The sequence below is a fragment of the Tamandua tetradactyla genome, chromosome 19 (genome assembly GCF_023851605.1).
Source record: "Tamandua tetradactyla isolate mTamTet1 chromosome 19, mTamTet1.pri, whole genome shotgun sequence".
Classification (NCBI taxonomy): Eukaryota; Metazoa; Chordata; class Mammalia; order Pilosa; family Myrmecophagidae; genus Tamandua; species Tamandua tetradactyla.
In genome coordinates this window covers 1,069,144-1,085,517 of record NC_135345.1, presented here as the reverse complement: position 1 = coordinate 1,085,517, position 16,374 = coordinate 1,069,144, and the positions used below count along the sequence as shown (strand labels likewise).

At 48.8% G+C, this 16,374-nt stretch overlaps 1 protein-coding gene and 1 long non-coding RNA gene across 4 annotated transcripts in view; one reads left to right on the top strand and one right to left on the bottom strand.

The window, feature by feature from the left end:
* Nucleotides 1–14,909, bottom strand: part of UVSSA (UV stimulated scaffold protein A) — a 40,209-nt gene extending 25,300 nt beyond the window's left edge. Inside the window, exons 1-3 of one of the 2 annotated variants that reach the window (XM_077136206.1) lie at nucleotides 14,808–14,909; nucleotides 13,939–14,038; nucleotides 12,175–12,505 (exon numbers count right to left, since the gene is read on the bottom strand). In XM_077136206.1, the coding sequence (XP_076992321.1) occupies nucleotides 12,175–12,505; nucleotides 13,939–14,036 (429 nt within the window). In that variant the 5' untranslated portion in view covers nucleotides 14,037–14,038; nucleotides 14,808–14,909. The other variant, XM_077136207.1, reaches the window with a different exon arrangement.
* A 79-nt stretch (nucleotides 14,910–14,988) lies between these two features.
* Nucleotides 14,989–16,374, top strand: part of LOC143662938 (uncharacterized) — a 30,558-nt gene continuing 29,172 nt past the window's right edge. Inside the window, exon 1 of one of the 2 annotated variants that reach the window (XR_013165677.1) lies at nucleotides 14,989–15,077. This is a non-coding gene — a long non-coding RNA (uncharacterized LOC143662938). The remainder of the gene's footprint in view (nucleotides 15,078–16,374) is intronic. The other variant, XR_013165676.1, reaches the window with a different exon arrangement.

The following is a 16,374-nucleotide window of genomic DNA, read 5'->3' as shown; positions in this document are numbered from 1 at the left end:
AGCTGGAGTGGCTTTTATAAAGGGAATTTAATAAGTTAAAAGTTACAATTCTAAGGCCATACATATGTCCTCTAAGGCACCCTAAGAAAGAAACCTTGAATCAAGGAAGGGTGATCTGGGAAGGCAAGTGGCTGGCGACTGCTGGTCCCTGTTTCGGGTTCCGTTGCTTCCAACTTCTGATGCCACTGGCTTCCTCTGTAAGCGTCTGTGGGCCTTCACATAGGTACTGCGGGACACAACTCTGAGTTCATCTCTTAGCTCAGCATCTGCCGGGGCCGAAGATTTCTTCCTTTCAGGTTCTGGGTATTTCTGTGAGCCCATGCTTGGGACCCAGGCTATTTCTGTCCTGACCTCCAAACACTTACATTGGCTCTGAGCTTTCTCCAAAATGTGTCATCTTTTAAAGAACACCAGTAAACTAATCAAGATCGACCCCGAATGGTGGAGTCATGTCTCCATCCAACCCAAAGGTCACAACCACAATTGTGCGCAGCACGCCCCAGTAGAGATAATCCTATCAACAGTTCCTGCCCTATAACAAGCAGACTCACCACCCTCCCCCTGTCTATGAGGAACATGACTCCCAGGGGTGTGGACCTCCCTGGCAACGTGGGACAGAAATCCTAGGATAAGCTGGGACTCAGCATGCAGGGATTGAGAAAACCTTCTCGACCATAAGCGGGAAGAGTGAAATGAGACAAAGTGTCAATGGCTGAAAGATTTCAAACACAGTCGAGAGGTTATCCTGGAGGTTATTCTTACACATTAAGTAGATACCTTGCTATTCAAGATGTAACGGAGAGGCTGGAGGGAACTGCCTGAAAATGGAGAGCTGTGTTCCAGTAGCCATGTTTCTTGATGATGATTGTATAATGATATAGCTTTCACAATGTGACTGTGTGATTGTGAAAACCTTGTGTCTGATACTCCTTTTATCTACCTTGTCAACAGATGAGTAGAACATATGAACTAAAAATAAATGATAAGGGGAACAAATGTTAAAATAAATTTAGTTTGAAATGCTAGTGATCAATGAAAGGGAGGGGTAAGGGGTAGGGTATGTAAAAATTTTTTTCCTGTTTTTGTTTTATTTTTCTGTTGTCTTTTTATTTCTTTTTCTGAATTGATGAAAATGTTCTGGGAAATGATCATGATGATGAATATGCAACTATGTGATGATATTGTGAATTGCTGAGTGTATGTGTTGGGAATGTTTGTGTTTCATTCTTGTAATTTTTTTAATTAATAAAAAATTAAAAAACAACAAAAAAAAAAAAAGAAAAAAAAGTTTCTGCCCTATAGTACTGAGTCAGGAGTAAAAGAAACTGCTGTCTCCACAAGACTGGATCAGGATTAAAACATGGCTTTTCTGGGGTACAGAATAGCTTCAAACTGGCACAAAGATTAAAAAAAAAAGCCTACAATTCGACAATAAAAAGACAACACAATGAAAAAATGTGCAAAAGACAAGAACAGACATCTCTCCAAAGAGAAAATATCAACAGCTAAAAAGACAGGAAAAGATGTTCTTCATTAGCTATTAGGGAAATACAAATCAAGATGACAATGAGGTATCATCTCACACCTCCTAGAATGGCTGCTATTAGACAAACAGGAAAGAAGCAGCGTTGGCGAGGATGTGGGGAAACTGCGACACTCACTGCTGGTGGGAAGGTAATTAGACAAGCAGGAAAGAAGCAGTATTGGCGAGGGTGTGGGGAAACTGCGACACTCACTGCTGGTGGGAAAATGGTGCAGATGCCCTAGAGGGTGGCTTGGCATTTCCTCAGAAAACTAAATATCCAGATGCCTGACGAGCTGGGCACTTCTGCTACTCGGTATACACCCAGAAGACTGAAAGCAGTGACACAGACATTTGCACACCTATGTTCATAGCAGCACTACTCACAATTGCCAAAAGACAGAAACAATTCAAGTGCCCATCAACAGACCAGCAGATTTACAAAATGTGGCATATACATACGATGGAATATTATGCAACATGATGTCCTGAAACACACAAGATGGATGAGCCCCGAGGACATAATGCTGAGTGAAATAAGTCAGACACAAAAGGACAGATACTGTGTGATTTCACTAATATAAACTAACTAGACTATGTAAATTCTATGTAAATTCAGAGTCTTAGAATGCAGCACAGGGGATACCTAGAACAGAGGCTTCAGAAGGGGGAGGGGTAACCTAACGTGTGCAGAACGTGTAATGAGGTTGAACTGACCTGGAGACAGACATGGGATGAGGGGATGCTGGGTGGACCAGAAAGAACAGTGCCGCAGCGTAGGTGCTCTGGGTTGAAAGGGGTTGTTCAGGGTCACATGCATCACCAACGAACACTACAAATTTACAAAGAACACTACAAGGTACTTACGTGGACCAGTAGAAACGTACAACACTGGTACAAAGGGTTAATAAGAGAGTGCTATGTGGGGAAAACACCTACTGCAAGCCATGGACTCTAGTCCACAGTAATACCCGAAGATTCTCTCATCACCTGCAGTGGTGCAGCACACCACTGCTAGGGGCCAACGACGAGGGAAGATACGGGTGTCCTGGGTTTGCTTCTTTGAAATGGTCTAAAAGCGAGTGTGACGAGTTCACAACTAAGTGATGATACTGTGAAATACTGAATGTATAATTTGGATGGAATATATGATAAATGACTATATTTCAATAAAATGGGAAAAAATAAATAAAAGAAATAGGAAGTGATGGCTCGTGGAAAGGAGATCAAAGCTTCAGAAACCACCAAAGTGGAGGGCCAGACCGAGAACATCCAAAACAAAGACTTAAAACAGTGACCCCAAATAAACCCTAAGAGCTAATGGAAACACAAGGAGAATACAAAAACAGAAACTCTGAAAAACAGCCAAACAGAACTGAAGGTGACAGTAACAGAAATAAAAAATTCCCCAGACAGGTTCAACAACAGGCTGGAGCTGACAGAAGAAATAATCAGTGCATATGAAGAGGAGAAAATTTACATAATTCCATCCAAAGGACCAAAAGAAAAAAGAAAAGTGAACAGAGCTGGAGGCACCTGTGGGATACCATCAATCACATCAGCGTACACGTTGTGGGATTCCCCACAAGGAAAAGAGAGACAGAAAGAGACTGAGCGAACATTCAAAGAAATAACAGCTGAGAACTTCCCAAATTTAATGAAATACACAAATCTACACATACAAGAAGCACCACAAACTCCAAACAGAATAAACCCAAATAAACCTATACTGAGACATATAACCAAAGTGTTGAATACAAAAGATAAAAGAGAAAATCCTGACGGCCTTAAGAGAGAAGTACCGCCTTATGTACCGGGAGCCTCGATAAGACGAAGTTCTGATTTCTCATCAGAAACCATTACAAGAAGTTGGTGGGATGCCATAGTCAAAGTGTTGAAGGGAAATAGCTGCCAACCAAGAACTCGCTGTCTGGCAAAACTGTCTTTCAAAAACATGGGAGAAAAAAAATTAATGTATAAAAAGAATTTTAAAAAATTTATAAATAAATAAAAATGAGGGAGAGATTAAGCCATTTCCAGATAAAAGCTGAAGGAGTTACCGCGAGATTGGCCCTAAAGAGAATTGTTAATGGAAGCTCTTCAGGTTGAAGGCAAAGGAGACCAATAAATAAATAATAGTAATAATAATAATAAAAAGAAAGCAAAGGACACAATAGACTAAAGCCACACAACAAATTAATGATCTCTGCAAAGCTAATGACAAGTGAATAAAAATGCCAATTGTATTGTGTTTTTTAATTGCAACTTCACTTTTTCTTCTTACAGGACCTAAAACGCAAATGTGTAAGAAACAACGATAAAGCAATAGTTTTGGACACACAATGAATAAATATGTAATTTGTGACAAGAACTACATACATTTTCGGATCATTTGCCAAAACAATTTTGGCCTTGGTTTGGTTGGCCAAACCAACAGACAAAGGCAAGACCCCTCTCCCCTCTCGGGATGCGGGTATTTCAAGAAACGGAAACTCAGGACCAGGATCTTTCTGTTTGGGCACAGCCTCGAGAGGCGCAGTCACAGGCTTTAGTCTATTGTATCCTTTGCTTTCTTTTGGAAAGAAAGATCCATTTCTTTTATTTATTTTTTCCCATTTTATTGAAATATAGTCATTTATCATATATTCCATCCAAATTATACATTCAGTATTTCACAGTATCATCACTTAGTTGTGAACTCGTCACACTCGCTTTTAGACCATTTCAAAGAAGCAAACCCAGGACACCCGTATCTTCCCTCGTCGTTGGCCCCTAGCAGTGGTGTGCTGCACCACTGCAGGTGATGAGAGAATCTTCGGGTATTACTGTGAACTAGAGTCCATGGCTTGCAGTAGGTGTTTTCCCCACATAGCACTCTCCACCACGGGCTCTGTCCCCACTCCGGTGAAATCAGCATTTCGTAAGGTCTTCAAAGCAGTCCTTACAGATGGAAGCCCTTGAGTCACGAAGAAGTGAACTGCCGTCCGTCAGAGAATCATCCCATGCTTTAAACCACGGCTCCGGCTTTTCCTCAAAACCAAGGCCAAAACTGTTTTGGCCAATGACTCAGTGCAGTAGAGCAAGACAGCGTTGAATGAGAGTGTTTCCAGGCAATGAACTGGGGGTGCTTTTGGGATGGTGGCTCTTTACCTCTTAGAAAGAAAAGAACCAAAATCTCAGTATCCTAAGAGACACGTACATGTCATCCAGCATCGTCTCCTCCAAAATCTTCTGGGCTATTGCTTCAAAGGAGGGTTTCATTTTGAGGAAGCATTAACTAACTCTACGTGGATGGGAAACAGAGCCAAACAACTAACAGACCAAGGGGAAAATGATTTAGTTGCATTTGAAGAAGCTACCAGGTACATGTGCTGCCCTTTTGCTCTGGACAAGATGGAGTCAGAGCCACTGCCATAAGAACAAGAGGTAGCTAGCTCTCTAGCAGTCAAGAATTTGTCTTTGTTGCAGCAGCTAAAGGGTATCTATACTGAATATGGCTACCATATTACCAAAGCTTAATATTTTATCTGCCATGATTAAGGCACCGTTAAAAAATTATTTGAAAACCTCAGAAATAATGAGAAAAGAATCATCATCCAAAAACATGTGGCAAATATGAAATTTCTGGCATTAGGGACCTTATAGTTGGCTGACATAAAAAACCCAGTCCTCCAATCAAAGCTATAGGCTGAGCCCCCACTCTTGGGGTTTGTTCATAGGAAACTTAACCCCACAAAGGATAGGTCAAGCCTAATTAAAATTAGGCCTAAGAGTCACCCCCAAGAGAACCTCTTTTGTTGTTCAGATGTGGCCTCTCTCTCCAGCCAACACAGCAAGCAAACTCACCACCCTCCCCCTGTCTACACGGAACATGACTCTCAGGGGTGTGGACCTTCCTGGCAATGTGGGACAGAAATCCCAGAATGAGCTCAGACTCAGCATCAAGGGGTTGAGAAAACCTTCTCGACCAAAAGGGGGAAGAGTGAAATGAGACAAAATAAAGTGTCAGTGGCTGAGAGGTTCCAAACAGAGAGGTTATCCTGGAGGTTATTCTTACGCGTTAAGTAGATATCACCTTGTTAGTCAAGATGTAGTGGAGAGGCTGGAGGAAACTGCCTGAAAATGTAGAGCTGTGTTCCAGTAGCCATGTTTCTTGGTGATGACTGAATAATGACATAGCTTCCACAATGTGACTGTGTGATTGTGAAAACCTTGTGTCTGATGCTCCTTTTATCCACCTTGTCAACAGACGAGTGAAATATATGGAATAAAGATGGATAATAGGGGGAATAAATGTTAAAATAAATTTAGAGTGAAATGCTGGTGATCAGTGAGGGGGAGGTGTTGGGGGTATGGTATGTATGAATTTTTTTTGTTTTCTTTTTATTTCTTTTTCTGAATAGATGCAAATGTTCCAAGAAATGATGATGTTGATGAATATGCAACTATGTGATGACACTGTGAATTACTGACTATGTATGTAGAACACAATGATCAAACGTTACGAATGTTTCTGTTTGGTGTTTTTTGGTATTTTTAAAAAAATTTAAAAATTAATAATTAAAAAACAAAACAAAACAAAACAAAACAAAAAAGCCCAGTCCTCCCTCGTGGGAAATGCACCAAAGGCTGGCCTTCACCTGTGCGGACTGAGGCATGGCCATGGCGTGGACCCAGGGCAGAGCCCCAAGGAAGCACCACGCAGAAACAGTACCTGAGCAGCTGAAGGAGCCGAGGAGCACTCCCTCCAATCACAGAACAGAACAGCACTGCCGAGGAGCACTCCCTCCGACCACAGAACAGGACAGGACAGCGCTGTCGAGGAGCACTCCCTCCAGCCACAGAACAGAACAGCACTGCCGAGAAGCACTCCCTCCAGCCACAGAACAGAACAGCACTGCTGAGGAGCACTCCCCCCAGTCACAGAACAGAACAGGACAGCACTGCCGAGGAGCACTCCCCCCAGTCACAGAACAGGACAGCACTGCCGAAGAGCACTCCCTCCGACCACAGAACAGAACAGGACAGCGCTGCCTAGGAGCACTCCCTCCAGCCACTGAACAGGACAGCACTGCCACGGAGCACTCCCTTCAGTCACAGAACAGGACAGCGCTGCCGAGGAGCACTCCCTCCAGCCACTGAACAGGACAGCACTGCCACGGAGCACTCCCTCCAGCCACAGAACAGGACAGCGCTGCCGAGGAGCACTCCCTTTAGCCACAGAACAGGACAGCACTGCCGAGGAGCACTCCCTCCGACCACAGAACAGGACAGCACTGCCGAGGAGCACTCCCTCCAGCCACAGAACAGAACAGAACTGCTGAGGAGCACTCCCTCCAGCCACAGAACAGAACCTTCAGCCAAGGCAGAGGACAACAATCTAGCCTTACACTTCCGGACAATGAAGCTGAACTTAAAAAATATTAAGCAATATTTTTCAGCACCATGTGAATCAAAAGATCACTATAAGTACCTATACATTTGTAACAGGCCTACATTCTTCATTGTTTTGCATTCAATTATTGCGTGTGTGTGTTTTGTTCGTTTGTTTTGCGTTTAATTTTTAAGGTGACTAAAGAAAAGGTGTCCAAATCTATTCCTATTAAAAAGCTGAACTCACCAGCCAAAAACTAAAGGACAAATACTGTATGGTCCCACTGTTGTGAACGGACATTCGAGAATAAACTTGAAATATGTCATTGGTAACAGAGTTCAGCAGGAGTTAGAAACAGGGTAAGACAATGGGTAATTGAAGCTGAAGGGATACAGATTGTGCAACAGGACTAGATACAAAAACTCAAAAATGGACAGCACAATAATACCTAATTGTAAAGTAATCATGTTAAAATACTGAATGAAGCTGCATCTGAGCTATAGGGTTTTTTTTTGTTTTTGTTTGCTTGTTGGTTTGTTTGTTGTTGTTGTTTTTTACTATTACTACTACTTTTATTTCTTTTCTTTATATTAACATTTTATATCTTTTTCTGTTGTGTTGCTAGTTCCTCTAAACTGATGCAAATGTACTAAGAAACAATGATCATGCATCTATGTGATGATGTTAAGAATTACTGAGTGCATATGTAGAATGGTATGATTTCTAAATGTTGTGTTAATTTCTTTTTTTTCTTTCCGTTAATAAAAAAAAAAAAAAAAAAGCTGAACTCAGGCATTACCTAAATTTTAAAAAAGGAAACTTTAAAAAATAACTAATTTTCAAAAATAGTAATAAAAATGCCTTAATTTACACAAATCATAAATGTCTGTCTTCTCTATAATTCTTTTTATGCATAGCTGCAATAGCCAGTAAGCTTATACAATTACCAACTTCTGGGCTGTCATTTAAGTATATGTATATTTACGTTTCTATCAATTGTTTATAAAACAAAACACACAAACATCAAATATTGTGATCATATTCAGTTCATAGGAACTTGTAAAGTAGGGTAATAGATGCTTTAAAAAGATAGGTTTTTAATCTTATTTAAATGTTACCTAAAACTTTTTCATTCTAACAGTACATCACTGTACACTGTACATGTGTTAGGAGAAAACAGTTCAACCATCTTTGCTTGATGAGCTAAATTCATTTCATCTCTTTAATTCTTGAAAACCAAACAGCTGGTTATTTGAAACTTGCAACAGAACAGGCTTTTTGTGCGTAGTTTTTGCCTTAGCACAGTTCAACGTAATTCCTGGTCCTGCAGGGACAAGGACTACAGGTTGTATCCATTTATCTGAGCTTGACTTTAGCCTTGATTTTTGGATCAAAATCTAAAACAAGACCTTATATTAATAGATCTGCTTTTCCCCATTTCTTTTTTTTGTACACCATAGGGTGGGGTCACATTTCATTCTTTTCCCATGTGAGTACCCCATTACTGCAGCACCACTTGTGAATTTCTGTTTGTTCTTTCTTTCTTTCGTTTGCTTGTTTCGGGGAAGCACACGGGCTGGGAGTTGGACTACCTGCACGGCAGTGAGAATTCTACCACTGAACCACCATCGCACCCCTCCAGATTTCTTAACCTGTGCCTTCTGCTCTCCATGTAACTGACGGCTTCCACCTTCCGAGGCGATTGCTATTTGAGGACCATGAGCTGCAACCACACTGTTCTTCATATATTTATACATTTTATATCATTTTCTATTTCTAAAGCAAACAATTGCCCATTATTGTTAGTATAGTCAACTAAATGGTTAACAGTTTCAAAACAATGAAAAATTATCATACTACTGACAAATTAACTTTTCTAAAGTCAAGGAATAAAATTTTGTATTCATTAAAAAAATGGATCAACAACCTAAATATAAAAAAATTATAAAACTCTTAAAATAAAACACATATTTGAATATATATCAATACATATACATTAATTCAAGGTGTTCATATAATACCTTACATTAGGCAACAGACTCTTGGATTTTACATCAAAAGCACAGCAACAGAAGAAGTAATAGATAAAACGAACATCAAAATTAAAAGATTTTGTGCATCAAAGGACATTATCAAGAAGGTGAAAAGACTGTCTACAGAATGGGGAAAGTATCTGGAAACCATGCACCTGTAAGGGTTTACTATCCAGAATACATTTTTCAAAAACTCTTACAACTCAACAGCAAAATCACAACAACCCAATCAAACAACAGACAAGGGATAGAATAAACATTTCTGTAAAGATACACAAACGGACACATGAAAAGATGCTCAACATCGTTAGACAATAGGGAAGTACAAATCAAAACTGTAATGAGGTATCCAGTGCAAAACGAAAGAACAAATTAAAAAGTCCTGGTGCGCGCAGAGAACTAGGAAGGTACACGGCTGGTGAAAACGTGGACCGGCACCGCTGCTGAGGCCTGTCTGGGGGTTCCTGCAAGGTCAGAAGAGCTGCCACCCGAGCTGAAGGTCCCGTGTTGGCACACTCAGAAGTGAAGGGCGGGGAGGCCGCGTGCACGCCGACACTCAAAGCGGCCTCGGACACGGTCACCAAATGGGGAAGCAGCCTGAGCCCCCCAGCAGAACGTGGAGAAACGCACGCGGCCCACCCCATGGGGGAACCACTCGGCCCCAGAGCGGAAGGAAGTGACGGCACACGCCACGATGTGGACAAACCCTTGGGGCGTGTGCTGAGGTCAGTCAGGCGCCAAGGGACACATTCCACGATTCCACTTGTATGACACGGTCAGAACACATGAACTCGCAGCAAGAGAAAGTAGAGTACAGGTTTCCAAGGACCAAGGGGAATGGGGGGGAGGGGCAGTTCTGCACGCCGGGCTAAGGCTCGTGCCGCAAGGGGTGAGCTCTGGAAAGGGAAGGGGTGAGGGGGCACGCCCTTGCGAATGTGATGGATCCCACTGAGCACTGTGCATGTCACGTTTCCACAATTCAGCAAATGTGAGAGAGACTAAAGAAACAATGACAAGTGAACGCAGTCCATCATACTGTACTGGGACGAACACTGGAAGAGGAGAGGCCATGAAGCACATTATTATGACATATCGAAAAGTGGAAAACAGACTGTCAGTTTCGTATCGATGTTAAATTTCTTGAACTTGATGACTGCACTTCAGGCGGATATTTACACAAGGGAACACAACACCCCCTTTCTTAGGAAACGTCCTTGGCAGTATTAAGTGTAAAGGAATTGGTATATGCAACCTACTCTCAAATGTTTAGGAAACAGCTAAATGAACAGACAGACAGATAGAGATGGACAGATGCATGCACAGACAGATGGAAAGACAGAATGATACGGCAACTGGGGCAAACTACTAAAAAGTGGTAGATATGGGCATCCGGGGAGGGTATGCTGGAGTTCTCTGAATGGAATTTGAATTACTTTTGCAATAGTCCTGTAAGTTTGAAATTATTTCAAAATAAATTTTGAAATATAAGTCTCCAAAGCTTTCCCAGCATCAGTACACAGTCAGGATCCCTAGGATTTAGGCAAACTCCCAGCATGTTAAAAACAGAAGGAAACCCACATTCACACTGATGTCTAATCCCTGGAAAGAAGAAAGCAGCAGCACGGTTACTGTGGCAGTCAGGCTCAGGTACCAGCCTGGCCAGGTGATGGAGCCCTGTCACTCTGCTGCTGTGGATGTGAATCACCAGCAGGTGAAATTCACCTACAGCTGTTCACACCTGCAGTCAGCTCAGGGGAGCACCTTCCTTTCAATGAGTGAGGTTTAATTCAATTGGCTGGAGGCTTAAAAGAGAGAGGTCAGAACAGAGCTCAGCAGCTCAGCACGCCTCATCTCAGCAGTCGCAGCTCAGCCCGGACGTCTGGAGATGCAGAAAGGAATTGCCCTGGGGAGAGCCATGGAACCCAGAAGCCAGGAGAGAAGTCAGCAGACGTTGCTGTGTGCCTTCCATGTAACAGAGAAACTCAGATGAAAGCTAGCTGCCTTTCCTCCGAAGAACTGTAAATCTTTAACTAAATAAATCCCCTTATTAGAGGCCGATCCATCTCTGGTGTGTTGCAGCCTGGCAGCTTTAGCAGACCAAAACAGCTGCCTTAAAACCAAAGGGGCAAACCCAATTAAGATGACAAAGGAGTGTGTGGCACAGGCTGCCTGGGAGGGTGCAGCAAGGGAGGTCCCACCGGGGAAGCCAAAGCCTGGGGAGCTGGCTCAGAGCTCCCCGCTCAGAGCCAACCTGAAACTGCAGTGGGGAGTCAGGAGGAGAAGAGGGCAGGCTGGGCCGGCCATGGGCGCCAGGGTCACCGCACACCCTCATGGACACTGTGGACCCCAGCAGGCACCAGAACCCGCGGCAGAGTCCAGGTGGGGGAGGGAAGTGCAGGTGTGCAGATCCAAGTCTGGGAATCCCGGAGAGAAAAACCACACTTGAGAAGCTAAATTTCACCCTTATTTCTCGGAGGAAGAGAGGTGACTGATCTCACACACATGTGGAACCCTGTCTGCGGGCTCAGCTCCATCCCTGCACACATCCCACAGCTGCCCTTCCTCTCAGGAAATCCCCAGCTACCATCCCCTCAGCTCTCTGAACCTCACCGGCCACCACCCCGTCTGCTGACACCGCCTAGGGAGGGTTGACTAGTGCCCCCCGCAATCACACCCACCGGAATCTCAGAAAGGGACCTTACTGGGAAGTAGCGTCTCTGCAGACGCGACTAGGAAAGATGAGGGCGGCCCCCAACCCTACCAGAAGAGGAGACAGACAGCCACGGGGAGGGGGGGGAGGCATGGGGGGAGCAGCAGAGCCAAGGGCACCAAGGGCTGCTGGCAGCCCCTAGGAGCTAGAAGAGGCAGAGTGCAGCCCCCCCGGAAGTTTCTAGAAGGAGCCAGCCCTACTGCCACCCTGATTCTGGACTTGTGGCCTCCAGAACTGCTGCTTCAAGCTTCCAGTCTGCAGTGGGTGTGACGGCAGCCCTGGGAACCTAACACACTGCCCTCGCCCACAGCCCCAGGATAGCCCCAGGACAGTCCCAGCTGCCACTTCGGTCCACCACCACAGTACGTCCCCGAGTGCGTCATCAGGAGCTTCGCTAGGGCACATCTGCTGAGAATGTCCTGGCTGCAGGACCCGGCTCGCTGCCTCCCCACAGGAGGCTGGGTGCACAGCCCACCCAACTAGGCGCAGAGAGCTGTGCCACCCCAGCCTGTCCTTGCGGCACGGATGCACTCACCTTCTTGTTGTGCCGTAAGAAGTGGACACCCAAGGCGAGCTTCTTATAGGCCTCGCCGTACTTCTCGCCCCACTCCCTGACGGACCTGACGGCAGCCTGCTTCAGCCTCTGGGCCGCCTCCCGGGGTGGGGGCAGAAGCCGCTCATGGTTCGTTTCCAGGGTGAGCTCCAGGAACTCTTGGAAGTTGGAGACGACCAGCGTCCTGAACTGATGCGACCTGGCGAAGAGCTCGTCCACCACGTGGAAGGCAGAGAGGCGGACCTCGGAGTGCTCCTGGCTCAGCTGGGTCATCAGAAGGCGGTAGGCATGGCCGAGCTGCTCCTCTGACACCCTGGGGGCATGGGGTACAGGCAGAGCTGAGCTAGGTACCTGGTGCTGCTTGAAGGACACTGCTTCAGCCATTTCTCCCCCAAGTGAGCAAATGCTCCCTGAAGGTGGACACTTTGTCACTTCAGGCTGACCAGTGGCCATCTACCTCTTCCAGGACAGAGCCAGCAAACTCCTGCCATGGGCCAAACCTGACCACTGCCAGTTTTCGTATGGCCCCAAAACCAAGAATGTTTTTTATGTTTTTAAATGATTGGAAAAAAATCAAAAACAATATTTTGTAATATGTGAAAATTACATGAAACACAAACTTTACAAACTTTTAAAGTTCTACTGGGGCACAGCCCCATGTTCCTAGAGGCCTGCAGCTCCTTTCACAGAGTTGAGTGCCTACTACAGAGCCCGTGTGACCCCTACCACCTAAAACCCTTACTCTCTGGCCGTTTACGGAAAAGTCTGCCAGCCCCTGGTCTAGGATATCAGAAGTGTAAACCCAGCACTCAGACAGAGATCCTGCCCCGCTGCAGCTGTGGGACGGAACGGAGAGGGGACGGGACCTTGGCAGCTTCTAGGAGCCCATGTGACGAGGGAGCTGGTGCACAAACACCCCCTCTGCTTCTCTGTTACCCTCTTCCCAGCTACTGACCCCTTGTGTAAGCTGCTCTTTTCCAGGGTTTTCCAGGGGTGTGCAGCTAAACCCGATCAGAGCCTCACTTACTGCTCAGTATGTGAAAACTTCATCTGTTAAACAATCACCTGCAAGCTCCCATCTCACAGTGCAGGCCACAGGGTAATGAGCCCTTTGCCCGCGCCACCTCCGTCAGAAGGAAGGCATTCCCCTCACCCCACCCCAGGCTGGCTGCCTAGCAGGAAATCTCCAGGCGGGCAGCAGAGGACCCAGCCAATGCTTTCCGTAAGGGAAAGATGACGATGGGCACATTCTAACAGTCCAGACATACAGATCCTGCCAAGCCAGTGTGTAACTTGCCCTTCTGTGAGCTCTGACCTTCCCCCCATCACATGCTCCAACAGCAAAGGGGTATTTGTTCACCTGTGAGCACATACGCGCACAGGGGAACTAGGAGGTCATGCACATGATTGCCCGCTCTCTCACACTTGTGCACGCACACTCACACTGGGCAGGGATGCCAACTGCAGGGTCCAAACGTGCTGTCCCCCACACAGCACACAACACCCTAGGGACCACAGGACATGACTGCACTGGCATTGCAGTACCAGGGAAGACGACAAGACATGGGCCTTTGGCCCATGTTCCTTGTGTTTCTTTCCCAGGTAAGGTGACCGTGGAGAGTGGGCGGGCTTGGCTGAGGCACTGGACGCGGCTGGAGCCAGGCCCAGACTCCGAACAACCTCCAGGTACATCGCAGCCCCGCTGGGCCATTTCCCCTCAGTGTAATGCTGAACCCTAAGACTTACTTGCAAATTTTCTTCAGTTCTTTCATTTTCTCAGGATTCAGTTTGGGTTCTCCAGAAGTTGTGAGCTCTTCTATCAACCTTGGAAGTTTTTGATCCATATCTAGAAACGTGGAGTAAGAGATGCCAAATGACAGCCTCGCACCCCACTGCTCACAGTTTTACTAACAAGCGTTTACTGAGCCCCATGAACGCCGGGCTTTCTGGGCGACCCAAGGCCGGGGTGAGCACTGCCGGGAGCTGGCCCCGGCGACACCCACAACCCCAGGTGATGCTCAGAGCTGGTGGCAACGAGGAAAAGCACGGGCAGCTGGGCCTGACCACACCTGGGGGTGCAGCCCCCCCCAGGCGGGGTAAAGGAACAGCCACCGCTGAGAAGTCGAGCCCCAACCAGGTCTTCCCGATGTGTCGGGGCCACTTCTCCCCGCAGCCGACCACCCGCACGCCTCGCGGCAGCTTCCGGAACGCAGGGGTGAGAGGCCGGCTCCGGGCTGACAGAGGCAGGGACCCGGCGCCACGCACTGGCCGCGGAAAGGCTGGGACCGCAGCGGCGGGGGACGGGCGGCACGGGCTAGGGCCGGCGGTGACGGGGCACCCCGAGGAGGCGAGACCCCGGGCTCCCTCGGGCCGGCCAGAGCGGGGTCTACACAGCCCCGCAGGCGCGGGAGGGGCGTCCACACCCGCGGAGCCCTCCGGACCCGCCGAGACCGGCGTTTCGTGTCACCGGGAACTGCACTTTCACAGCGCGAGCTCTCACCGGCAACAGCGTCGGGGCGGGGCTCCGAGACGGCCGCCCGAACCCCGGCGCCCCGGGCGCGCCCCCGCGATCTCGACGGGTGTCTAGGCGCGGGGCTGCGGTGACGCCAACTCACGTCAGTGCGGCGATGGGCGCAGCCGCCCTCCGCCCCGCCCCTTCCGGCGCAGCCCTGGCCTTCGTTCACGTGCTCCCGAGCTCTGCAGCCATTGGCGCGCTCTAGCCCGGAAGTACGTCAATGCAGCGACGAATGCTTACATAGGGTGACGCGGCGCCCCGGCTTTCGACACGCCCCTTCCGGCGGGGACCCGCCTCGCCTCTTGTCACGTGCCTCGGAGCTCCTCACCCAGTGGCCCGTGGTGACCCGTCTGCGCGGACGCCAGCCCGGGTGAGCGCGGTGACGCAGAGCGTCCCCGGCGGGGGCGGGGCCGGCTGAGACGGGAACGCGCTGGAAAAAGGAGGCGGGAGGGCGCAGCAAAGCCTTAAAGGGGACGCGTGCGGACGCCCGGAGGCCGAGGCCCTCCGAGGGTGGCGAGCGCACCTTCGCTGCGGGCGGGCCGGGTGGGACCCCGGGCGGACCCCCGTGGGCGCGTGCCGACCTCGGGTGGCGGCGGGGTGGGGGCATGGAGGGGCGCCCATGCCGGGGCCGGCGCCGGCGCCGTCCTAAGCCCCCCGCGGTCCCCGCGCCCCAGCAGCTCTGTGGGAACGGGCACCTCGGGGCGCGCCGCGCTGGCCTGAGTCGTGGCCGGTGACGCCCCGCCCGCGCCCGCTGCGGCCAGCGAGGGGTCCCTGCGGCCGCCCCGACCCCGCAGCAGCCCTGCGGCTCCAGGCCCATCTGCTCCTCGCTCTCAGGGCTGGGCGGCCGCCCCTGATGTCCCCCTGGTACCTCGGGGCTGCCGCGGCCAAGGGAGCGACTCCCCCCACTCGGACCCGCCCCCGAGGCTCAGCCCTGTGCAGAGCCTCCCGCCCTCCCGCCGCCGCAGCCCAGGTGGGTGATCCCGAGGCCCCTTCTCCCACGGCTCACACCCGGACCCCAGGAGGCCCAGGGTGACCCAGCGGCGTCTCCCACGCAGCCGAGGGGCGCGTCCGTTCCGAGGCCGACGGGGTCCGCGCTGCAGGGCTGGGCCCGCCGTCCTCTCCTCATTCCCCGTGCCCGCCTCGGGGCCTTTGCACGTGCTGGCCGCCTGGCACCCTCTGCCCCGCCCACCGGCCCTGCCGTTCCCTCTTCTTCAGCTTTGGGCCCCTGAACCCTCTTCTCCGGGCCTGTGACTGCCCGACGCCCCGAGACGCCAGGTGTGCCAGGTATGAAGCAGGTGCTGAGTAAGGTCAGACCCCGGGGCTTGGGGTGGCATCATAATTGAAAGAAAAAAAATATATAGATACCCGCTCAAAAGCATGTCCTCAAATGTTTATAACAGCATTATTCACATAGCCGGAGAGTGGGACCAACCCAGCGCCCATCAGATGGTGAATGGATAAACAAAATGTGGTCTGTCCACGCGATAGAATGGTGTTCAGCTGTGAAAAGGAATTAAGTTCCGATCAAGGCGAAACCATGGGTGAACCTTGAAAACATGCTGAACGAAAGGCACACAGAAGACCACATATCGAATGCTTCCGTTTGTACGCAGGGCCCTCAGTGGGCAGATGCGCAAGGCAGAAAACGGGCTGCGGAGGGGTGGAGA